Genomic DNA, 25,550 nt, shown 5'->3' on the forward strand with positions numbered 1-25,550 from the left:
AATTGATTAAACAGATGGAAACACACTGACTAAATTCAACTGTCATTCAGTTTAAAAACTATAAGCAAAAAGACCAAAGGCAAGCTTTTAGAACAGTATAAAGGACATTTATTAGAAGCACAAACATAATATTAAGTCAAAACTCTAAATGAATTCATCGAAATCAAGGTCCTCAATCACTACTATTTACATTGTTTTAATGATTAAATTAAAAATATTTTCAGATAAGAGAACTGTGTAGAGTGTCTAAGAATATTTTAAAAATTATTATAACTAATAAGAAAATTTAGTAAAATTAATAGATATAAGAAATAAATAGAAACCAGCAGTTTTCCTTTGTATTAGCAACAGCCATTTGGAAACTGAAATTAACTATTCGGCTCAAAATATTGACAAGAACTATAAAATAATGTAACAAATGTAACGAAGGTAAAATGAGACCTGGATAGTAAAATATACCATGTTCCTGGACAAGATGACTTAACTAATGCAAACTCATTTAGTTCTTCCCAAACCAACATATTTCATGTGTAGTGTACTGCAGTGACCTTTTAGCATTGTCTCCCACATCTTATTAATTTCAACATAGATATAAAAATATTTTCTGTACAGGAAAGGACTGTATTGGGTTTGCTCACTGATCTACCCTTTATTGTTAATACAACACCTAATGCAAAAAGAAAAACAATGTTAACAAATTTTGTTGAATAAAAGCTATGCCATGGATCACATTTTACAAATAAAGAGCTGAGGTCTAGAAAGGTAAAGTGACTGCAGAGACACAACTGCTGCTTTTTTTTTTTTCCTTCAACTTTATTTTAAGTACCAGGGTACATGTGCAGGATGTACAGGTTTGTTATATAGGTATATGTGTGCCATGTTGTTTTGCTGCACAGATCATCCCATCGCCTAGGTATTTAGCCCAGAGTCTATTAGCTATTCTTCCTGATGCTCTCACTCTCCCCATACCCCAACAGGTCCTCAGTATGTGTTGTTCCCTGATGTGTCCACGTGTTCTCACTGTTCAGCTCCCACTTACAAGTGAGAACATGCAGTGTTTGGTTTCTTGTTTCCACATTAGTTTGCTGAGGATAATGGCTTCCAAGTCAAACCAGGTCCCTGCAAAGAACATGATCTTGTTTCTTTTTATGGCTGCATAGTATAGTATGGTGTATATGTAACACATTTTCTTTATCCAGTCTATCATTGGTGGGTCTTTAGGTTGATTCTATGTTTTTGCTATTGTGAACAGTGCAGCAAAGAACATAACAAACACATGTTACTTTATTACAGAATGATTTATATTCATAGGTATATACCCAGTAATAGGATTGCTTGGTCCAATGGTATTTCTGCCTCTAGGTCTTTGAGGAATTGCTGCACTGTATTCCCCGATGGTTGAACTAATTTACACTCCCATCAACAGTGTAGAAGTGTTCCTTTTTCTCTGCAACCTTGCCAGCATCTGTTGTTTTTTGATTTTTTAGTTACAGTCATTCTGAGTGGCGTGAGATGACATCTCATTAGGGTTTAGATTTGCATTTGCATTTCTCTAATGATCAGTGATGTTGAGCTTTTTTTAAAAAACAATGGGGTCTCACTCTGTTGCCCAGGCTGGAGTGCAGTGGTGCAACCTCAGCTGACTGCAACCTCCACCTCCCAGGTTCAAGCAATTCTCCTGCCTCAGCCTCCCAAGCAACTGGGATTACAGGCACACACCACCATGACTTGCTAATTTTTTAATTTTTATAAAGATGGGGTTTCATTGTGTTGGCCAGGCTGGTCTCCAACTCCTGACCTGAAGTAATCTGCCTGCCTCAGCCTCCCAAATTGCTGGGATTATAGGTGTGAGTCACTGTGCCTGGAGCTATTTTTCATGTTTGCTGGCCACATGTATGTCTTCTTTTGAGAACTGTCTGTTCATGTCCTTTGCGCACTTTTTAATGGGGCTGTTTTTTTCTTGTAAATAAAAATAAAGTTCCTTACAGACTCTGGATATTAGTCATTTGTCAGATGGATAGATTGCAAATATTTTCTCCCATTCTGTAGGTTCACTCTTATGACAGTTGCTTTTGGACACAGCTGCTTCTAAACGTATTTGAAAAAAATTACAGAAGGTTCTTTGTATTGGAATGTTGTTTTTCAAAGGCAAACTTTCCCCTGTGTGGAAAGAGCATCCCTACGAAACTATAGACTGAAGAGATAGGTTCTAATATTGGCTTAGCTATTCACTAGAGTTTTGCAGCCTGAGCTGAGTCACTTCATTTCTCTGGATTCAGGTTTTCCACTAATAACATTAGGGTGCTGTACAGCTGAATGATATTAAAGAATTATATCCTTAATTCCTTATTGTTAGATGGGATAACAGAATTGCAGTTTATGAAAAGAATCATTATATAATGAAATTTGAAAATAATCTTTCAAATAATGCTGAAATGTTTATGGATGGAATATGTGCAGCATTTGCTTCAAAATAATCTGAGGAGAAGGGAAATTAAGTACAGATGAAACAAGACTGACCATAAGTGGATAACTGTCTAAGCTAGATGTATGCCTTTACTTTCTATTTGTATAGAGTATATTTAAACATTTTCTCAAAAGTGTTGATCAAGATGATCTCTAAACCAAAAGAAGAGAGAAGTAAAGATTTCACCAACCGGGAATACAAAATTCAGTCATTTAATAAAATTTAGTCTTCAGAATTCATTAGCCTTTAGCTACAGGGTCACTAGCAGTTGTCATTAACCCTTTGGTTTCATTCCCTGCTAAGTCGTATCAGCAACACTATGATTTATCATATTACTAATAATGGGTTTCTAGCAGGCCTCATCTATCATTTTTAATGTTTCTTCTCCTCCTTTTAAGTGAGCTCTTTAATGAGAAGAGGCTGCTGTAGTCATACAAATGCATCATTAGACAAAAGGATATTTATAGCAAATATCAAACTCATTGTTCATGAGAGAGACAGAGATCAACTGATTCAAAGACGACCAAAATCCCACTCTATGCAAAGAAGTCTGCCTTTCAACACCAAAGTAGATGGAGAATATTTTATCAAATTCTTACAAGAGTGTCTGGTAGGCAGTGTAGCAGCATGGTTTGGAATTAGATATCTAGCTCACCTTTCTTTTAGTCTCTATGTTGAACATATTCAAGTTCTAGTGAAGAGTCAAAGCCTTAAGTAGCTGTTCAAAATACATCATATGAAACACAGCAAGAAGAGAAATATTCCCTTTCCTCCAGATAAAAAAGACTCAGATAGCAATCAAAAGGCAAAATCTCTGTAAGACTGTTGAAGATGGAGAACGTCTTTCACATTCTCACGTCCTTTTGCTTCTGTAAAAGTTAATGTGTGAGGGCCTAGGCTGGGTGGGATGGCTTGCTAATGAATTTGCTTTGGTTCATTTCTGGTCTTAATCTTTTTTAAATTTCTCTTCAGTACTCCTCTCTTTGCAATGATTCTGGTATTTCTACAGTTGTGCTTCAATGTTTCCTGTTCAACAAGTATTGCAAGCCAATTTTACAAATGTTCTTTGTAGAGGGCCTGAAATTTTCCAAAAAATTATCTGATTCATAGAGTACAAAAAACAAAAGGGTAAATAAAATGGATAAAGCACCTCATATATGACATTTAGGTTAATTATAAGTGACTGGGCAGTGGAGACTTTAGAATTTGGGTGACAGCTTAAAGGAAACAGGATGCAAAAGAACCAACAGGTAAATAGTCCACCTAGTCCCTTTCAAAAATCCCACCATGAACAAGTCATATATACCCAGCATATATCCTTGAAACTGCAACAGACTTCATCTGACAATCATTGCTGCACAAGGCTTACACAATGCTAGACAGATTTTTATGTATTTTGCAGTTTGTTCTGCTTCCATTCTGAAAGGCAGTTAAATACCCCCAAAAGTACCTGTGGCAGAATATGAAGCACATAAGAGCAAAGAAGACTGTGATTCCACTTCTCTTTTCATCACTTGCCACAGATGTGAACTTAAATAGTTAACTCCCTTGGCCTGAGTCTCTTCATCTATAATAACAGGAATATTTATATTTAATTCAGTGTTCTGTGAGGATAAAATGGCAATAAATATTCAGAACCTGGCCAGTAGCATGTGCTTAATAATGTTAGTTCCCTCCTTGCAAAAACAGATTTAGAACTTAGCTGTGGCTTTTAAACCTTAATCATAGCTTTTAATCATTGACAGGATCTCTCATGTAAGAGAAATTTTCCTCACAAAATGAATATATCAAATATATCAGTCTCTAAATATACCTTTAGTCTGAAAAATATCGGGTTTAGTAAATAAGGAAACTAAACATTAGCTTTCAACATGTTTTCCAGATAGTCATAGATAAAAGTATTTTTAGATAATCAAATATAGCACCCAAGAAAAGTATAATAAATAACTTATGTTTCTAATAACATCCCAAATTCATGAATCACTAATAAAAAGTTGGCTTTCTAAAAAAATGCATGCCCATTTGTTAAATCACTGTATAAGAAGAAACAATATTTTGCTCTTAGAAATTCTGAAGGCATTGAATGCATTTTTAATCAGCAGAGGAAGTAAAGGTCCAACCCAATGGGTCAGTATTTTTATTCCCAGGTAGGGCAAACAGGGTTTGGCTGGGTTCTTCCACAGTCCTCTGTGGAAAGTGGAAAACAAAACAGGCTGGGGGGAACTACCTAGAGGTATTGGAACCATAGATGGAAAACACTCTTACATGCACCAAGGCTTAACTGAATATGAGCTTATATGGGCAAATATGTTGGAAAAATATCAAAGAGTTTTTTCCTCATTTTTAAAGATTACTTAAAAAGACAGTTGACTATTTAGAGCGGAAATAATAGTAAAGTAGTGTAAGACATCACACGCAGAATTAAATATGATAAATAGGGAGGATTAATGGCAACAAGAAAAAGGCAGGCTGATGAGCAAAAGTGGTGGTAACCAGATGTTAGATGACATCTTACTGTCTCACTTCTGGCTGATAGAAGAGGTGGGAGATACCAGCGTGTAGGGTAGAAGCTCAGAAGTAGAAGTGACAAAAGAAATAGTCAAAAGCACATTCCAAGGCTCTTGGGACCCTCTGCAGGACCAAGAAATACAGTATGGGAACAGCACAGAGTTTCACATGAAGGATTTATTTGATGAAAAGTGTCCTACCTACCCCCACATTTCTCAGCAACCAAGGAAGTGGTAATGGTGTGTCTGCCCATCACTCCATTGACAACCCAGGGTCTGAAAGACAGTCCCTGCAGATAGGGAATGCTGCCTGACTCCTACCTGAGAAAGCTAAAGGGGCTGTTTGGGGGAAGTAACTACGCTATCACTGGAGGCAGTATGAGAAATGTGAGTGCTTCCCAGATGAGGGCCATGTGAGAGAGAACCAGCCTAAACAGGTTTTAATGCTTTGTCAACAGGACAGCCCAGGACGAAGGACTCTACCCATAAGAGTCTATGTGTTAAGTGGACCACAGGAAAGTCAGAAGCTGCTGGGGAAGCATTCAGCCATCACCCATAGGAGCAGCTGCTGCAGGAGGAACCAAGAAGGGTGCCTCTAAAGATAACCGCTCACCCCACTCCCCACACAGAGAGAGGAAGGAATCAGCTTTAAATACTTTTATGGACCAGAGATCATGGAGCCAGCAAACAGTATTACCGACCCCTAGATATGTAAAGTCTTTCCTGCCCTATTTCCTTGCCTTCCCTTTCTCTTGAATTTTGATCCTAGTGCGTGTCAAACAGTGAGCTGGAAGAGAAGGGAAGTAGAGAAAAAGCAAAAGAATATCATATAACCTTCAAATGCAGGCAGACTATAACCAGGAGATCAAAAATGAGGGGACACATTGCTTTTGAGTGATTATTAAAGCATTGTTCACTGTTTTTGAATGGACCCTCCAATTTCTGAATGAAGACTGAGTTTATGAATTAAAGTGACCTAAGGGCAGTTTATTTTCTGAGAGTTAGCTGAAATGTCATACAGCCTGAGTATTCATTAAGGGCAGAGGAAAAGCTTCCCTAACAGAATAAGGTTAAAGAGTACCACAGGAGATATAAAAGAGCTGTGTTTTAATTTTATCCCATATTTAGAGATTGTTCAAAATATTGTAAACAGAAGAAATGCATGCACACTCACACACGTGCTTGTTACAGTGGATCTCCTAAGATACATTCACTGATGTAGAATAGTCAACATCAATGTTGTTTTTTAAAATAGCAAAAGATAGGAGCACTGGAATTTGATAATTGCTAGAAGCCAAAAGGAAGGTCTCCAAAACAAGAGTGAAAAGGATTAAGTGCCCTCCAGAAGAGTAAGGCATGGCTGCCCCTTAGTCCCAGAGAGCGGCTTTTGAAAGAAATGCCAAATAACAGAAGAAAATAATATAACTTTTAAAAAGCTGATACCAATGTTGGTAATAGAGTAGAAACAGTTTGAGAGTAAATTGGGATAATTTTTCTGGCCAGTAACTCAGTGATATATATCAAAACCCCTAAAATACTGACAAAGCTATTCTACTTCTATGGATTTGTACTAAGAAATCCATCAGTAGATACACAATGACATAAATTCAAAAATGTTATCAGTGATATTAAACAGTTAGAAAAATCAAACTAACATGAAAAAGGAGCTTTCAGACATTAGACCACACACAGTACGGGACTATGATTTCTGAAAGAAGGGAAGGCAATGAGATAGACCTACAATTTCCCCCAGCTTACTGCTTGGAGAGAATTTGCAGGCTGCAGTATAGGAAGTGGAACCCAGCAGTCTTCTTGGCTTCAGAGAGGCTGAGGCAAATACAATTTAAGTTAAGATCTGAAAATACCAGAAAGGAGGTCACTACACAGAGAGAGAGAACTCAGGTTTGCAGAGGTGGAACATCTCAAGTCTTTAGCAGAGTACTGATGTGTGCATATACAAGAAAAAATTAGTCAAAGCCTGAAAAAGAACCACTAAGCAAGCGTTAGGCAAAAAATTACCTAGAACTAACACAGGTCTAGGAACAATTCACAATCCCACCAAACAGGGAGGAAAGATTTCATAATACATGGAGCATCAGGTAGAGTCCTCTGAAGAAAACTGCCTCAGTAGTGGGCTAAATTAGACTGCAACTAAAGGCTACTCTCAACTAATCTTAACACAGCTTAAAAGCAAATATTGAAAAAGATCAACCTGAGAGACATCCATATGCCATATACTACAAGAAACATCAAAGGATGTCCTTCAAGCAGAAGGAAAACAACATCAAATGGCAATCTAGATCTGTACACAGAAAAAGTGCAACAAACAGAAAATATGTTGGAAAAGGATAAAAGAGATCTTTTTTCTCATTTTTAAAGATTACTTAAAAAGATAGTTGACTGTTTAGAGCAAAAATAATAGCAAAGTATTATAAGGTTTATATCACACACAGGTTTAAATATTAAAAATAACACACAATAAGGGCAGAAAATAGAAGTTTACTATTGTATAATTCTTACATTATACATAAAGTGATATATTACTGGAAGTAGATTGTGATAAAATATATATATTGGAGGCACTAGAGAAACCACTAAAAAGTAATCCAACAGTGAAGATAAAATACTCAAAAAATACTTAACTGATCTAAAAGAAATCAAAGGGCAAAAAGAGCAGATGAGATAAACAGAAAAAAAAAATTCTGATAGATTTAAACCCAACCATATTGGTGATTACATTAAATGTAAATGGTCTAAACCTCCAATTAAGATTTAGAGATTATAAGATGATACTGTGATAATGATCTAACTATATGATTACAAAAACCTACTTAAAAATAAAGGTTTTCACAGGTTACAGGCAGAAGAATAGAGAAAGATACTATGAAGAGTGACTATATCAGTATCAGAGAGTAGACTTCAATATAAGGAATATTATTGAAAAGACAAAATGACAGAGAGAGAGATCAATTCATTAGGAGAACGTAAGCTTAAATGTGTATGAATGCAAGTAGTAACAGCTCTAAAACAGATAAAGCAAAAAAGTGATATAACTGAAAGAAAAAAGACACATCCACAATTATAGCTGAAGATCTCAAGGCTACTCTCTTAGTAACTGATAAGACACAGAACACTTGAACAACACTAACTGCCCATTTGACCCAGATGACACTTATAGAACATTCTACCCAACAAGAGCAAAATATATATTCAAGTGCAAAGGAAATGGTCACTAAAATTAGACTATATTCTGGGCCATAAACAAGTCTCAAATTTAAAAGGACTGACACTATAAAGAGTATACTCTCTGAACTCAAAAGAAATAAACTGAAAAACTTTTTAAAGTTATGTGGAAAATCACCAAATATTTGGAAACTGACACACTCCTAAATAAACAATGGGTCATGGAAAAAATAACAAGGAAGATTAGAAAGTATTTTGAAGAGACTGAAACAACATAAAAATTTGTAGATGTCACTAGTATAGTGATTAGAGAGAAATGTATAGCATTACTTGCTTATATTAGAGAAAAAAGGTTTCAAATCAATGATCTAAGGCAGGAGTTGGCAAATTTTTTCTGTAAAGGGCCAAATAGTAAATATTTTAGGCTTTGCAAGCCACACAGCTTCTATTCTAACTACTTAACTCTACTGTGGCAGTACAAAAGCAGCCATAAAAAATATATATATGAGTGGATATGGGTATGCTCCAAGAGAAATTTACAAAAATAGGCCGCAGCCAGACTTGGTACATGGACCACAGTTTGCTGACCCCTGTTAGAATGTCAGCTCCATAAATGCAGAGAATTTTGTCTGTTTTGTTAACTGTTGCATTCCCAAAAACATTGACCTTTATATTTAACAGTGCCTGGCTCTTAATATTTGCCAAATCAATACTTGTTGAATGAATGAGCTAATTTAATCCCCAGAACAAGCATGAGTTAAAAGTTCTCATTTTACCAATGAATATACTAAAACAGTGGTACACTAAATGATCAATAAGAACCAGTATTTAAGCTCAAGTCTGTCTAATTCCAAAGTTTTATGAGCTTTCCACTATATTACACTAATAAGAGAAAGGCATTACTAATTGTAAAAGTTTCACACCATCTCATTTATATTTTCCACCTGTTTTTCTTTTCCTGCACCTCAGGACCAAATAAACAATACACTAATGTTAAAACAATACCTAGAGATTTATGCTTATTTCTTCATCTATGTCATAATATATTTAAATATCTATATTTTGGATTTAATATTTGGATTACAATTGATACAACTAAACTAATGGATTGAATCTTGGACACAAATCCCCTTGTAGTTTTATAACCAGGAATACTAGAGACTTAACTGATTTAAAACAGGCAGCATGTCTAGAGAACCCAAGCAATTTTATGTGCTCAGACATGTAGCACACATGAGTATGACATTAATTAGTATTTATTCTTTTCAAATGCACAAAGAGATGAAAAATGTGAGGGAGAAAAGGAAAAACAAAAGACACCAGAAGTGTCTTCCTTGCCATAAGAATGCTTCATTCAATCCTTTCCACATAGAGGAGGGCTCTTGGCTCTCGTGCCACTCACGTACTGCAGCCCTGTCCAGTGGGCTGCTATTTTGTGCTTTCAATAACCAGCTCTTATAGCTGACCATACACATCTGCTTCCCTTCATAAGTCAATAATCAATGCCAGCTGTTCTCCAAAAATAGGCATTAGGAAGGCACTAGAGCAGCTCTGAATATAGATTCAGCAGACTGCACATCTTTCCACCATTTATTAGCTTGCCTGTGGTTTTTCCATCATCACAATCAGCAGGGAGCTTGAAGGAGCCAACTCCTGTTTTGTCAAGTTTTCTCCCTTTGGATGCTCAGGGTAGAATTGTTAAAAAACTGTGCACGTGAGACCAACACTGCATACTAAGAAGCTATTAAAGGGTAAGACAAATAGCATCCACACCGTTTGCTTGCCCTGAAGGCTTAATGTTTATTGTAATCTGATGCTGTAATGATTGATTATGATGTCATGATGCTGAAAATTCATGGCTTATACAGCCATTGAAAGATTATTAAACTCAGGAAAAAGATAAAAGTAAATGAAAAATGATATAATAAAGCTGAACTTTTCAGCTTCTTGACTGCCAGATCTTGCAATAAAAATATATTTAAATTATATAAGTCAACAAACCTTTGAAACAAATAAAAATAGCTTGTTTACTGAAATCACATAAGGAAGGTAAGCTTCTTTACCTTCTTTATCTTTCTCCATAACCAATAACAGAAAAAAATGTATCCTCAAAGGGCTTAATTTTTGGTGCTCGAATAAGGACTTAGGATAAGCAGGTTATACTGGCTCCTGTAAAATCATCTTGCTTATACCAGTGTATTTTAAGGTGAATATTCTCTCTTTAATTTTAAGTAATAGAGCATTACTTAATAGCAGCCACTATTTAGAGACTGCTTGCAGTGTTCACTTTTCATTTTCTTCTCACTTAATCCTAGCAAAAACATGTGCTCCGGATCACATAATTTTAAAAGGTAGAGCTGAAATTCAAACCAAACTAAACCTCATGGTCTTGATTCTGAAGCTTCCCTGAGTCTCAAATAATGAAAATATGCACAAAGAAGTCAGGAAATGATTATCAGTTATGAAAGCAACAAAAGAAATGCTAATCAGAAGTAACACTACCAACTTCCACTACCAAAACAGTGGAACCAAACCCAAGAACACCTTTCATGCTTAATTTTTCTCAACTAGATTTCCATGATGTTGCTACAGAACTCCAGAGCTGTTCACCACACAAGGTCCATTCCTTTGGGAACTCATAGGCTCCAAGTTATATTGAGAAAAGTATAAAGTAATAAACATTTGTATTTTAGTCATTCACAGGAATCTTAACAGGATATGTAAAAATATAATACATATTGGAAAAACTTTCCTACAAATAACTACATAATGTACATTGTCACTATGAGAGTTTCCAGCCTTACTGCATGCTAAATCATAATCTAAACAAATCTTACACTGATATAAAGATGCGCATGTTCCCCAAAGGGAAGAAGATATTTAACACATTTCTGCTCCATACCCAGGACCATTGTACAAACTGATTTCAAAAATCATTAGTCCAGACAAACAGATATATTTAAAACCCTATTGCTTTTGTTCATAGGACCCAATGCTTTTCTCTTCTTTGCCAGGTATCCGCAACTTCTTATAAAAATAATAACCAATTTACCAGGCGCTATGTGTCAAGCTCTGTGCTATGCACTTTGCTTGCATTATCATGTGTATTCCTTCATATAGTCCTACAAAGTAGGTACTATTATATGATTCCCATTTTACAGATGAGGAAAAATAGGAAATCAGCTCAAGTTACACTGCCAGCAAGTGTCAGAAATAAGACTTTAACCCAGGACTATCTCACTACAGGGCCTTGCTCTTACCCACTAAGCTAAGAGAACCAAATGAGACCCCTAAAATTATCTGGTCTCAAACCCTCACTTTATGGATGAGGGCATTTTAACCCAAAGAGCATAAGTGAAATGTCCAAGGTCACACCTCAATTACTGGTAGAGTCAGTGCTAACACCCAGGGCTTGCTTTCCTATACTCGCTCTACTACCTTATATGGCCCTTTTCTAAAATTTGAAAACAGAAATACATTTCAATTTCCTGCACAAGTACTTCCATATACTTTCAATCTAACTTACTGTATGATGCTCAGGAGACCCTCCCTGATGTTTTTTTTTTTTTTTTTTTTGAAGCAACTAAAAGCTGTGGACTCTTATAATTATGGCTGATTCAGAAAGATCAATATTTTTGCAACTAAACTGACAACATAATCCACAATTTGCTAAGAGTTCTTACCATGATGGCTCAATGATATTTTTCTCTTACATTTTAAAATGGGCTGAGTTGTAATCAATCTTTAATATGCTGGTTCTCAAACCTGGTCACATATTAGAACCACCTGAGTTGTTTTGAATGACAGACTGTCCAGGCTACATCCCTGACTAATTGAATTACAGACCATCTGGGCTGGAATCCAGGCATTGAAATTTTTTAAACTCTGAGGAGATTCCAATATACCACCAAGTTTGGAAACTAGGGCTTGAATAATTATTAAAACTTAAAATAACATTTCAGGTGGCATTAGATCAAATAAGCTAGACTAACATGATCTCTAATACTATTATCAACTACATTAATCCGCCTTCTTCAAAAAATTATTAAAAAGCAAATTCAAGAAAACTGTCGTATCATAGAACACCAGCCTCAGTTATTTGACAAGATTCTTCTTAGCTGGTTCTATAGAGAAACACATGAAAATCCTTAAATACAAACACAAAAAGCAACTGGGCTACCAGCCAAAACGAGCTCATAATCATAAACATATTCATTGTTGTTTCCATGCACATAATTGGGAAGCAACAACCTGGTCTACAATGAACTACACTCATGGATTAAGTCAGTGATAACAGTCCTCTTTTCAAAGCTAATTCTAAGAGGTTTCTTCCTTGATTTAGGTCATTATTAAATGACAACTGTGCATTTCACGACGATGTTAAATTCTCACAGGTTTTGCATTCCACAGTAGAGGACAATGATTATTCATGGGGTCACATGACCAATCAAGATTATTTCAATCACTGATTAATAGAACTAACAACATTAACAAACTTTTAATTGTTCTTTCTAGTTTAAAACTTTAGTTATGGTAAATATTTGTATTTCTTGCTTTCCGTGTATAATTAGTACTTTTTCTGTTTTTTAAGTCTCCTCCAACTTGGTTTCTTCTAAGGAAGATGTTTTGGCTCTGACCTTGACTACTTTTAGTCCCAGCTACATGGTAAACTGGCAAAGCTGAATACGTCTCAGTGCCTGCTTAATTAAAATTTGATTCTAATAAGAAATATAAATTAAAATATTTCATTTTTAAAAGAATTGTGATCTCATGGCCCTTTGATAAGATTTTTGCCTTAGTATTTAAAAAATAATTATTCTGATCCAAGCATAACTCAGAATAAAAAATGTCTACTTACAGGTATCATCCAGTTGGCTAGGTCACCATATTTGGAAACTTGCATCGCTCCTAGCATTGTCAGATCGACATGTCCCCTGAGAAAGAAAGAGGAAGAATAAAGCGAACCTAACAAGCTTTTGTCCCCTTTGCTTGAACTTGCCAGCAATTAGAATAATTTCATAATACCAAAATATATTTGCTTCCCCCACCATACAACTGATTTCCAAATAGATCAGATCCAAGCTGATACAGAGAAATAATCATTAAGAATTTTTTTTAAGTTATAGTATACACTGTCTCAATAACAAATTATGATCAGGTGTACACAGGGAGATTGTTTCCTTCAGTGAGGTAGAATGTGACTATCTGAAGACAAACACTAGCTAGAAAGTGAACACAGTTTGAAGAAAATGTTAGAATCCTCAGAACGAACCTTAGAAATGTTTATTTCAGTCTGGCTGGCACAAAGACATAGACTCCATTTTGGGGGTTCTTTTCCTAATGGTGGGTTGGATATTCAATGCTCAACATTTGATGTGAATAACTTCACATCTTGCAGCCGAACAAACTCCTGAGAGCTTTCTGGCTGGGAAATGTGGCTGTGTTTCAGAGCCTTGCTAACATACTCAGAGGATGACTCAGCTCATTCCACACTGTGTGAAACATGAGGGGCTCTGTTATTACGTACCCTCTAATCATTGCAAATGATTCATCGCTGGAGAAAAAAGAGGCTCCTGGAAGAATAGTAACTGTTTCCTTGCCTAAACACACACACAACACACAAAAAAAAGAAAAGGCTATTAGATTTTTCTAAGAGTATCATGATGAACAGAGGTCCGTAACTTCTCCATTTCCAAAAGAACTTAAGCTCCCTTTACTAAAATGCAGTGACATAGCAGGTGCGGGGAACATAGTAGGATTCTTCTGTGGAGGGGAGTATTTTGTCATTGACATTGCTCTTGCCTTTGCATGATGATAAAAAAAGCAGACCAACTTTTAGTTTTCTTATTGTTTGGAAATTCTCTATAGCAGCAGTCCCCTTTTTGGCACCTCAGACCGGTTTTGTGGAAGACAATTTTTCCATGAACTGGGGGAGGGTGGCGGTTTCAGAATGAAACTGTTGTTCCACATCAGGTCACCAGGCATTAGATTACAATAAGGAACAGGCAACCTAGATCCCTCACATGCACACTTTACAATGGGTTCAGCTGGGCTCCTATGAGAATCTAACGCTGCCCCTGATCTGAGAGGAGGCGGAGCTCAGGTGGTAATGCTTCTTCACTGGCTCATCACTCACCTCCTGCTGTGCATCCTATCCTGGTTCTTAACAGGCCATGAACCTGTACTGGTCCATGGCCCAGGGGTTGGGTACCTCTGTTTTACAGGAAATGCACCCCTCTATTTTCTATACCTCTCCAGTCTCTCACCATCCCCATTCCCTTCGGAATCCTCTGCTAAATACCACTTAGGAATGAGGAGGAAGGGAGGTCTGGGATAACACCTGTCAGAATCCAATGCTACTGTAAGTCACTGGGACAAAGAGATGGTGGAATCAATAGGAACGGAAGAAGGAATGCAATTTTGAAGGGAATGACACAGAAGTTTCATTTAATCAACAAATAACTTTTAGTTACAAGAAGAATAAGTACTTAGGATCTAACGTACAGCATGGTAACTACAGTTAATACTATATTGTACAATTGAAATTTGCTAGAAAAGTAGATCTAAGAATTCTCACTACCAAAAAGGGTAACTATGTGAGGTGATGGATCTGATAATTAACGATTGTAGTAATCATTTCACAGTGTATATGTATATCAAATCATCACGTTATACATCTTAAATCTAAACAATTTGTATTGGTCACGTATATCTCAATGAAGCTGGGGAGAAATAAAAATAAAATTAGAAAACAAATACAGAAAAAAAGGACCCACCTAATTCCTTAATATCATTTGGCCTGAACTCTCGAATTTTCATCTCTCTCCCTTTTTCTTTCTTCTTCTGACTCATCTGTATTTTCTTGCCCAATAAGCTTCTAATAAAACTATAGGATTTTCAAAAAATCAGGGAATAACATGGTAATACTGGCTAATGTATTTAATGTTAACTTCCAAGAGGTCACCTTGGAAGGACATTCAGAGCTGGAAAGGATTTTCAAGGTCACTTACTCCCCATAGAACTAATAAAATCACCTGACTCATATCTAAGCTGCTCTCATCTTGTGATGTATTTCCTGTCTATTCAGGGGCATCAGGGGGCTGGGAACAGCTTCTGGTCTCAACCAGGAAGGTGCTCACATACCACTTTGCCAAAGATAAGTCACCTGTCTGAGAATACCCCATGCATGGCCCCAGTATACTAGGGCAGACAAAAAGAAAGAAAAGAAAAACTGTTAATACAAGATTGGAACAGGGCATAGCTCCCAGAAACAAAAGAACCACAAGCAGTCTGAATATTCCTAACTGTGTAACACAGTTACATCCTCAGATTCTCAAGTCTTTCTCGAAAGCAAACTTTTCCATCAATATCCCCCTCCATTCAAACTTGAGTATGGAGAAAGAGTAAGTTTATTTATAAATATATAAGTAAATATATACATATATTTATATCAAAATGAAATATTATCTCTCAAGGGAGTTTGATTCTAAATGATGGAAACATTTTTGTATCTTTTAAAGTTCCATAAAACTGAAAAGTTTTGGAAATTACTTCCTGATATGGTTAGCAGGGGCTTTTAAACAGCATGTAATACTTAGTGGATTAAATTAGATAATGCCTACAAAGTCCTTACTCTAACTTGCCTGGCACAGAGAAAGGGCTTTATAAATGTCAGCTTTTATTATTCCCATATTTATTATTCCTCTCTCCAAAGCTACTTATAAAAGAGACAAATGTCATTGCCCTCTAGGGATAAATGCCTCAGGACCAAGCAATTGGCTTATATCATGGGGTTATACGGCAGCCTGTGTGAACTCTAGGTTTTAAGACAGGCATAACACAACTAAACTTTATTCTAGACACAATGGCTATGACCTACAAATTCAGATCCTCATCAATCCTATAAGGTGGAAAGTCAAGGAGGAGGAATTTTCAGGACAAAAAGGAAAAAAAAAAAACATTAAAAATCCCAGTTCTTTGTTTTTTAGGGGCTAAACACTGACTTCCAAAAGACAATCTGCACTGACCAATAACACATAGAAGGCATATTTACCATGCTATAGGAAACTGAAATCAATGGAAAGAGCTTTGGCTCTTCCTATATTATTTGTGAAGCATAGTTTATTAAAGAGCCTAGAAAACAATTCTCCTGAAAAAACATTATCAAGGCCTCCACTAATACATTATAGCATCTTATAAATTACATTCTTTCGAAGTGAGGTTAATTTTCAGCATTTTTAGTTCAATATCTAAACGAAAATGAGTATCCTAAAATTTAATCCATGATTTTTAAATACAATGTCCAAGTTTGATCAAGAAAAGTCATAACTAAAGACAATCAACATAAAGAGGGCTTTCTTATTTGGCTATTCCCAATTGATTTCTGTCTCCTCCGTTTTTTCTTTATGTATATCTGAATTATTTTCGTGATATTTGGGCAATAGAGTTATCAATTTCATAGTTACTGAGTGCTTTGGCTTATGATTTAACAGGTCATCCACACAATAGTAAATGCCAACTATGTGCCTTCAACAGTGTTATAAATCAAATTTGGGTAATCTAAACTAGTGGTTTGCAAACCTTAACATTCATCAGAATCACATGGAAGATTTATGAACTTCAGATTGCCACATCCAATTGCCAGAGTTTCTAATTCAGTAGGTATGTGCTTGTAAGGTCTGAGAATTTCCTTTCTAAAACATTTCCAGTGATGTTGATGCTGTGGGTCTGGAGACCACACTGGGAGAATCACTGCCCTAAGCAAAATGAACTTACTATACAGGAAGAGAAATAAACAAATAATTACAAGGCAAAATGTGATATGCTTCTCAGAGACACTAGATAAGTTGTGAATTTCGGGGAAGGGCATTTCAGAGCTACAGTAGGATTTGGAGAGGAAAAATTAGCTGGTACTTGAAGGATAGGCATGAGTGTTGATACAAAGTTATCAGTAAGGAGATGAGGATAAAAATGGAATGGAGCAGAACAAAATCTCATGAAAGGCACATGAAGAGCAAAGACATGCAAGAAAGAGTATGAGCCATGATCAGAAAACACCCAGCAGTCCAGAATGGGTGGACAAAAGTATCCTTGAAGGGTACAAGACAGAAAGCCACAATGGTTGGTTGCAACCACTAAGAGATCTGGAATGCCGTGTTAGCTGTACTTTAGACAGCAGGCCTGTTATTCTTCAGATGCGATACATATACCTCCAGAGCAGAGTTTCTCCTGCTTAGCGCTATTGACCAATGGGGCTAGCTAACTCTGGGGTATGGGGAGACTATTCTGGTTGTTGTAGACTGTTTAGCAGCATCCCTGGCCTCTACCTACTAGATGTCACTCCCCCAGTTGTGACAACCAAAAATGTCCTCAGACATTGCCAAATGTCTCTAGAGGCAAAATCGGACCCCACCCCATTGAAAACCACTATTGTAGAGAGGACATGGCAGGGGCCCAGGAGTATTAAACATGGTGATTCTTTCTAAAGCAACTTTAATCAAAAGTTAAGTCATTTAAAATACTGTATATTGAAATAAGAAAACATTAAGAAATGAAGAGTGCAAAATGCACAATATAGAAGCAAAAATATGAGACTTAGAAATTTCACAACTGTATTGGGTTACTCTAGGTTAGAGCCCAGATCTTCATGGGACCTCTGAAATGTTCCAAGCACTGGTGTCTGCACCTCTGTGCAATTCAGGTGATAAGGAGGTGTAACTCAGTGCATAGAGAAAAAGGCCAGGGAGACTGGGGATGAACTCAGTCCCTAGCAATGTTATGTTAAACCCGTCACTTCACTTTTCTGGACCACAGTTTCCCAATTTGTAAAACGAGGTTCCATTTGCGGTTCCAATGGTATAATACATGTTAAAAAGTATGTTCTAAGCCACTGAATACTATACAAGTGGTATAGTATTTCTATATAACCTTATGAGACTTTTTTAAAAGAGATCCTTGGAAACAGTTCTACTATTATGTAATAATAGAAATATAACCCTTCGTATTCGAAGAGATTTCCATAAAATGCTTTCAAGCTAACACAAATAATGGGTTGATCTTCCAGGTAATTTTGAAAATTGAGGAAACTGCCAATTTATAATCTAGATTCTCCAGCTTAAAGTATTTCCTCCCTAATTTAGATAGCTTGAAAATTAAAAGTATCAAAAATCCAAAAAAGGACTTTGAAAACGTTATAATATTATTAAACTGACTTGCACCTTGGCTTCTCATAACCAATGAATTCTTGTTTAAAAAAGTAGTTTAAGATTAAACGTGGCACTTCAGAAGTTGAAATGTAAAACTGGTGGCTTCATTTGGACTGAGCTACTTCTAAGCTCTAAGGAATCAGAAACACCTGTCGTCCAACCATATTGAAGAAGTTAAGTTTTCCAAGGAAAGTGGGTTTTATAAACTGAAGTCTGAAATTTGGAACATGCAGTTATTCATTTCACTAACATCATAAATTAATTAAACCAAGCAGCAAATATTTTCACAGATCAATGAGCTATTGCTAAAGGGTACAGTACAATTAAATTACAGCCTTGGTTAAATGTCATTGCTTTATCACAGTAGGCCTTTCAGAGTTGAGTTGTGTTAACTAATTCAACTATTCAACCAGAAGCTGTTACAATTCCAAAAATTCTAAGTATTAGACATCAATTTTACTTGGCAGCTGGCCTTTATGTTCAGCTCATATTACTTGTCTTCTGAAATTTACACATACTATTTTTGAATGCAACATAAGAATAATACTTTCGTGGGCGCAGAATGAATAAAAGAAGGGTACAGAAAATCATGCTAGAACCTAAAAATTCACTTCTTATGGGCAGTCCCACTCCAGGGATGATCTACAGCCCCAAAGTGGTAGCAGCGTTGCCTTAAGCATAGGTAGTAAAGATTGCCAAATGACCTGATCTGTTCTTCTTCCTCTAGGCTGTTGATATATGAGACTATGTCCCAGTCAAAAAAGGGTAGTAATAAAAGGTAAACCATATACGTGTAGGAACAAAGTAGACAAGGCTCTAGTCCCCAGTTCAATGGAACTACATTTATTACATCACTAGATCATACTTGTACTTACTGGCAGAGTGCCTCCTTAAGCACCTCTCGTGCTCCAATGAGAACCAGAAAACAGTAATCATTACCTACAACAAAAACCCCAATGCACCAGACAGTTTCTTTTTGCTGCTATGGATTCACTCTCACCCTTCTCTATCCTGAGAAGGCTGACCTACTTTGACTTGAGATTGTCTAATGGGAGGCACAGGCAGGCAATCCAGCAGAGGAGACCCTCGACCCAACCAGGTTGCTGTGAGTTAGGACTGAGTTCCTCTACCAAAGGCTACAGTTTCTGTTAAGTGGCCTTCTCCTATCACTGCCCCATAGGGCCCAGAGGTAGTAACTCCCTGTGGGATTTCACCATACTTTCTGGGTCTCTTTTAATCATGTCCATGCCCTTGTAAATTACCCCATATAATAGTGCTATCTATTTAGAAGCAGGAAACTGGCTGATTGACCCAGCAAAGTTCTTCCATCTGCATTTTCTCCTTTATCTTAAGTCATTCCTGAATGAGAGGAGACCTCAAAAAAGTTTATTTCCTCTCCTCAACAATGAATACAGTGGAGTGCTCTCCAGAAAAAGACAAAGAATTGAGTCCAAACTCTTGTTATTTAGCACAAAATTAACAGCAAAGGGAAAAGCTAGAAATAAGTGAGCTTACCTGCATTGATTAGATCTGCATCAGCTTCATGTTGTCGTGGATATGGACCCTGTCAAATACAACACACATTCAATTAGTAAATGAAGATTCTCACTGAATCACATACTAAAACTGTACTATAAATAACTTCCCTAAGAACTCTAGAAATTTATCATCCGAAGACTTGAGTTAAACTTCTGAAAAATAATTCTGTGGTGTCCATGATTCTGTTTCTCATGTTAGTCTTTTCTATACTGAAGTTGTGATTGGGTAAATGAAAAATATTTTCTAAAAATTACCAGTTTGAAAGAAATGCTTTGCTATTAGAAATCTAAGTCTATAAAATAAAAAGTAATTATTTAGTCCCTACTGTGAAAATTCATTAGAAATATAGGTCAGTAAAACTATTGTAAGCCAGGGACAATGGCTCATGCCTGTTTCTCAGCACTTTGAGAGGCTGAGGCAAAAGGATCACTTGAGGCCAGTTCAAAATGAGGCTGGCCAACATAGTGAGACCCCATTCTCTTAAAAATATAAAAACAAAACAATATAAAAAGAAAAATTTAGTACCTACTATGCAGCCAATGTTATTCAAAAACTTTTATGGAAGATCAATGAATACAAACTACATCACATTATTTGGCTAGAAAGACCTGGAGAGACAAACTTTTAGCTTTCTGATTTGTAAAATGTGAAGGCCTGAATTTGGGTTTCTAATCATACTCCTCACTACATCTAAGTTTTCATATACTTACGTCTTTATGTTCCTTTTGTATAGCTATTCTCAGTAAAGTTTTTAAATTTTTGCATATGTTTTTATAAAGTAACTATTTAAACAGGGCAAGTAGTTTAAGAATATCACATATATTATATGAAAAGGGAGAAATGTAAAAAAATAAAAAGGCATAAGATATAAGATAGATCAAAAACTAAAGAAATATTGGCTGTGAAATTTTTACATACTTTCTAGAGAGGGACCAAAATTTATCTTTTAAACTGAAGTGGCAACTAATGCTCAGAACTACGTAAATTTTCTTTAAACATTGGCCATGGAAAATCCACAAACTTATTTCCCTTTTCTTCAAAATGAAAAATTTGATCACTCTAGATAATCCCTAAGGCACCTTAAAAATGCAAGTCTTTGACTTCCACGTGAATCTGCTTTTATCCAAATATATATCATTGTTGTGTCTTTGAAAATGTCATGATTATTGCCTCAATCAGTAACAACTATATGCCCATGATCATTATTTGTATTTTGAATTGTGAATATATTTTCCATATGCATAATTTCTATTGCATTAACAGTCATGATCCACTGAGAAATAAAAGATTATGAATAGGCAAACCATTAACAATCCCTACCATTGTTAATTAAATGAAAATGTCATACAGGAAGGAAAAATATATAATTTTATTATAATAACCAAAAAATATGGCCCACTAAAAAAATTGAGCTCATCTGGAAGCTTAATCTTAAGGAAGAAAAAAATATAACATTTTGGACAATAGGGCCTCAAAAGGAGAATGAGATGAGAGTTTCTACAGCTTTCTTCTTGAGGCAATCAACTCAAATAATGTCCCTGTCTTAAAGTAAAAACCTTACTCTTCAATTTCTCACTCTGAGGCTTACTTAATTTTATTTAGCATAGAATTATTGACAACCCTCATTATCTGTCCAACCACAGAAGGATGAGTAATAGTTTATACAGACAATCATGAGGTCTCTCTGAATCAGGTTCCTCATGGGAGATGCAGTCAGAAAGCCCTGAGTCAGGAATCTATCATCTACTACATAAAATACAATACTACATGTTCACATTTTAAGGGAAAAGTTAAATATTTTATTATGATAAAAGAAAAATAAGGTTGGATACTTTATTCAACAACTCAGATTTCACTATGTGTAATGAATGCACTAAAATCTCAGATTTCAGCATTATACAATTTATCCATGTAACCAAAAATCACTTGTACTCCAAAAGCTATTGAAATAAAAATTTAATAAAAAATTTCACCACATGAAATATCTCATTCTCCATCAAAACTGGATTTTAAAAAACAAATTTTCATCTTACCAAACCCAGAACTCCATTTTCACTTTGAAGATGAACGGTCATACTTGGGCTGATAAAGTTGCTGGCCAGGAGAGGGATTCCTATGCCCAAATTAGCTGGAAAAAGAAGATGTTAAGGCCCAGCATACAAATGGTAGAGAGGTTATACCATAAATCTTCTGTATATATAGATCTAAACAGAAGCCTTATTTAAAGGTGGCTTACTCTGAGTTATCAATGAATATATTCTCCAATCACCCTCTGGGTATTATTTTGTAATTTTTCAAAAAGACAGTCTCTAAATAGTCACAGCTTTTTTAATAACATTAATATGCTTTTCCACCAATATCAAAGTAGTAGCCTCAGAAGCTAGCCATTTATTACATTTAAAAAAAAACATAAGCACATTTTCATTACTGTGCTCTGCAAATTTGGATTGATGTATTATGACTGATTATTAAACATGGCTTGCCTTTTCTTTAAAGAATGATTTTCACTATTCAAAACTCCTGCCAAAAAGTAAAGATCATTATTTATCAACTTTATTGATAAATGGGGTTACTGTTTTTAAAATTTTTTTTTAATTTTAAAAAGTTTTCTGACAATACCAAAATTTCTGCTTAAAAGATCTGATCTTTTGGGTGTCTGTGGTAACATTCATTGGCAACTGAATTTTCTACGTGACATAAAAAGGATCTATCAGATCCTGTGGGTGTCTGTGGTAACATTCAATGGCAACTGAATTTTCTATGTGACATAAAAAGAAAAGTGAGGAGGAAATTAAATTTCAGCAAATACAATTGAGCCCATATATAAAGCGGCTGTTGTTAAGGCACCAAAGAGTTAACTGAGGTTGTTGAATTTTCTTCCTTAGATGATTAAAACAGGATTGACGATGATTACTACTCAATGATGTGGGTATCAACAGTCAGGCTGATCAGATCAAAGATACTCACACTGCCTGGAACTACTGCCCACTACTGTCCACTACCACTGCACACCAAATACCTCACCAGAAGTGGTAGAAAGAACAATGGCACTCTGATGAGATTTTAACAGTGAAGTCTCCATGAATCAAGGCCAGAGGAGGTTTATATATGCTGCCATATTATAAACTACAAAGGCCAGCAGGACAACTCAGTGATCCAGGTCACTTCTTGTGGATACAGTAAATCTATGAAGCTATGATTATAGCTACTTGGTTTACCTCTAGTGTTCTATCACAGTCTACTATAATGTTATTTCTAATTTATTTCTCAATAATGGACAGAGCACATTGAGATATTAATTCCATTATGAGTAGGTATTTTTAGGACAGAGTAACCCAAATTACAAGCCTCGTACCTCAACTCTTTCATCATAACCTATACTCTCAGTTCTTTAACACTTTAAAGTCAAACACCAGGGAGGAAAAAGTCTATGCATTTTGGGTTGAAAAGAGTAGAAGATATAGAAAGTCCATTTACATAAACTGACTTGCAGATATTTTTCACAGGCAATACAATAACTGAATAAAGAATACCTAAAATCAATGTTATAGTCAGTATTTATATATCAATGGTAAATCAGGGTAAGATGTGTTGAGAAAAAAGTCCAGTGACCAACTTTCACCTACTAACTCAACTGGGTCGACTCTGTACCTTGCTGATACAAGAGCTGGAAGACAGGCAACATGCTATTCTTTTCCCCATGTGAGTTTGCACCATAACACAAGGTGTCAACTGAAAAATAAACAAAAATGAGGTAAAGGTAAAAAGAAAGTGGAAAAAGAAAAGTTCTCCCAGTCAAGATCAGTCTGGAAGACTGATATTCATGGACTAGAGAAGCTCACAGAATGTAGACATTTCTCATGTCTCTCATTTTTCCTGTCCTAGGTCTTTAAGTACAGCTTTACTGTATCCACCATTCAACAAACATTCATTCTATCATATGATATCTGTATTTGTATGTGTTATTTGTACTATATAGTTCAATGTCTGCTGTAGTGAAAATTAGCAAAACAGTGAACAAACTTCTTATTTAAATGCATTCAAAATTCAAATATTAATTGTACTAAATTATGCCTACTCTACCTTCTTTTTTGACAAAGCATCTAAAGCAGAATTTGAATCATTTGTTGAATACCCTTAAAAAATATTAGATATAAAAAAGTATTCACAGGATCTTTATCTAGAGAAGAAGAGCGTTGTTAAGAAGTTGGATCTTTCAATGAGTATGCAAATGTCAGGATACAGAGAAAATATTAGCACTGGTTATCATTAGGAATTCTGAGATTTGAAAACTCTCATCTTGGGTAATCTCTTTCCCCAATAACCTCCCATTAAATGCAAGTTGTACTGAAATCTATTGCATATTAGAAAATAAGCAAATATTTAATTGTCATTTTGTTTCAAGAAGGCAAAGAGATACCTGTCATGTATCTTGATATCTTTGGGTTATATGCCACATTTTGTAAAAAAAAAAATTTGATTAATTATCTTAAAAGTTACAATAGACTAGCAACAACTCACTATGCAAGAGGTCTAATAGCCTGATCAGTATGGGAAAAGCAAAGGCTATGTCTTTGCCCAGGCTCTGAAAGGATACCATACATGCCATCCTCAAACTCAAGAGCGGCCCTCTTGATGATTCGTTCCCTTACGTCATCTCCAGGTTTAGCAGATTTGGCTTCTCCATCTCCCTCTTTCCGGATTGATAAACGCTTTAAATTAAACAGAAATAAATTATTTGTGATTGAAAGTATGCTTTGTATTTTATCACTGCTGAAATAAATTTTACAGGAAAAAAAGATGACCTCTCTCCCATCATTATGAGACAAACCTACAATATACCAGAGATTAAAAAAATAATATGAGTAATATTTGATGGTATAAATAATTCTTGAGGAAGATACACTGTTCAGTCTGTTTGAAGCAAAGAATCTCTCTGCTACTATCACACTGTCCGCTACTTCTGTTACTCTTCCAACTAAATTCTCATCTGGTACTCAGGGATTGGTCAGAAGAACAAAAGAGGAACAGTCTCTGGGAATGTGTTTTTCAGGGCTGTCAGAATGTGTTTACCAGGTGTTGCTGCTGCCAATTGCCTGTTTCCACCTGCAAAGTCTAGACTAGTTTTGCTACAAGTGCATCACAGGAATCATAGAAATACCCAGAAACCAGCCAAGAAACTATTTCCTTTATTGAATCTCTTTGACACAGACTCTAGCTCGTGTTTACAAAAATCCCATCCTTTCTTCCTAGGCCCCTGACACTGGTTTTATATTATAAAATCTCTTTCTGTTTGATATCTACAAGGTAATGGGTATCTCTGGCTCCCTGTAGTTCTGATACTGATCCCTAGACACTTCTGAATCATGATAGTAATTCTGGCTAGGTGGCCATACTCTGCTCTCACTGGCTAATCATTTAGACATGTGTCCCCTCCAAATCTCAGGTTGAAATGTACTTTCCAGTGTTGGAGGTGGGGCCTAGTGGGAACTACTGGATCATGGGGGCAGATCTCTTATGAACTGGCTTAGTGCCATCCCCTTGGAAAGTTCTTACTCTGTTAGTTTTCACAAGAGCTTGTTGTCTAAAGGAGCCTGGCAACTTCTCTCTATCTCTCACCATGTGACATGCCTGCTTCCCCTTTGCCTT

At 35.9% G+C, this 25,550-nt stretch overlaps 1 protein-coding gene across 2 annotated transcripts in view; it reads right to left on the bottom strand.

Moving 5' to 3' along the window:
• The window catches only part of OXCT1 (3-oxoacid CoA-transferase 1), a 136,071-nt gene that overhangs the window by 43,996 nt on the left and 66,525 nt on the right, over nucleotides 1-25,550 (bottom strand). For both annotated transcript variants that reach the window (XM_012435458.2, XM_012435459.2), the window contains exons 9-13: nucleotides 24,499-24,613; nucleotides 21,935-22,029; nucleotides 19,878-19,926; nucleotides 13,685-13,757; nucleotides 13,016-13,091 (exon numbers count right to left, since the gene is read on the bottom strand). In XM_012435458.2, the coding sequence (XP_012290881.1) occupies nucleotides 13,016-13,091; nucleotides 13,685-13,757; nucleotides 19,878-19,926; nucleotides 21,935-22,029; nucleotides 24,499-24,613 (408 nt within the window). The remainder of the gene's footprint in view (nucleotides 1-13,015; nucleotides 13,092-13,684; nucleotides 13,758-19,877; nucleotides 19,927-21,934; nucleotides 22,030-24,498; nucleotides 24,614-25,550) is intronic.

The sequence above is a fragment of the Aotus nancymaae genome, unplaced genomic scaffold (genome assembly GCF_030222135.1).
Source record: "Aotus nancymaae isolate 86718 unplaced genomic scaffold, 86718_ANA_hifiasm-v0.15.2.pri h1tg000014l, whole genome shotgun sequence".
Taxonomy (NCBI): domain Eukaryota; kingdom Metazoa; phylum Chordata; class Mammalia; order Primates; family Aotidae; genus Aotus; species Aotus nancymaae.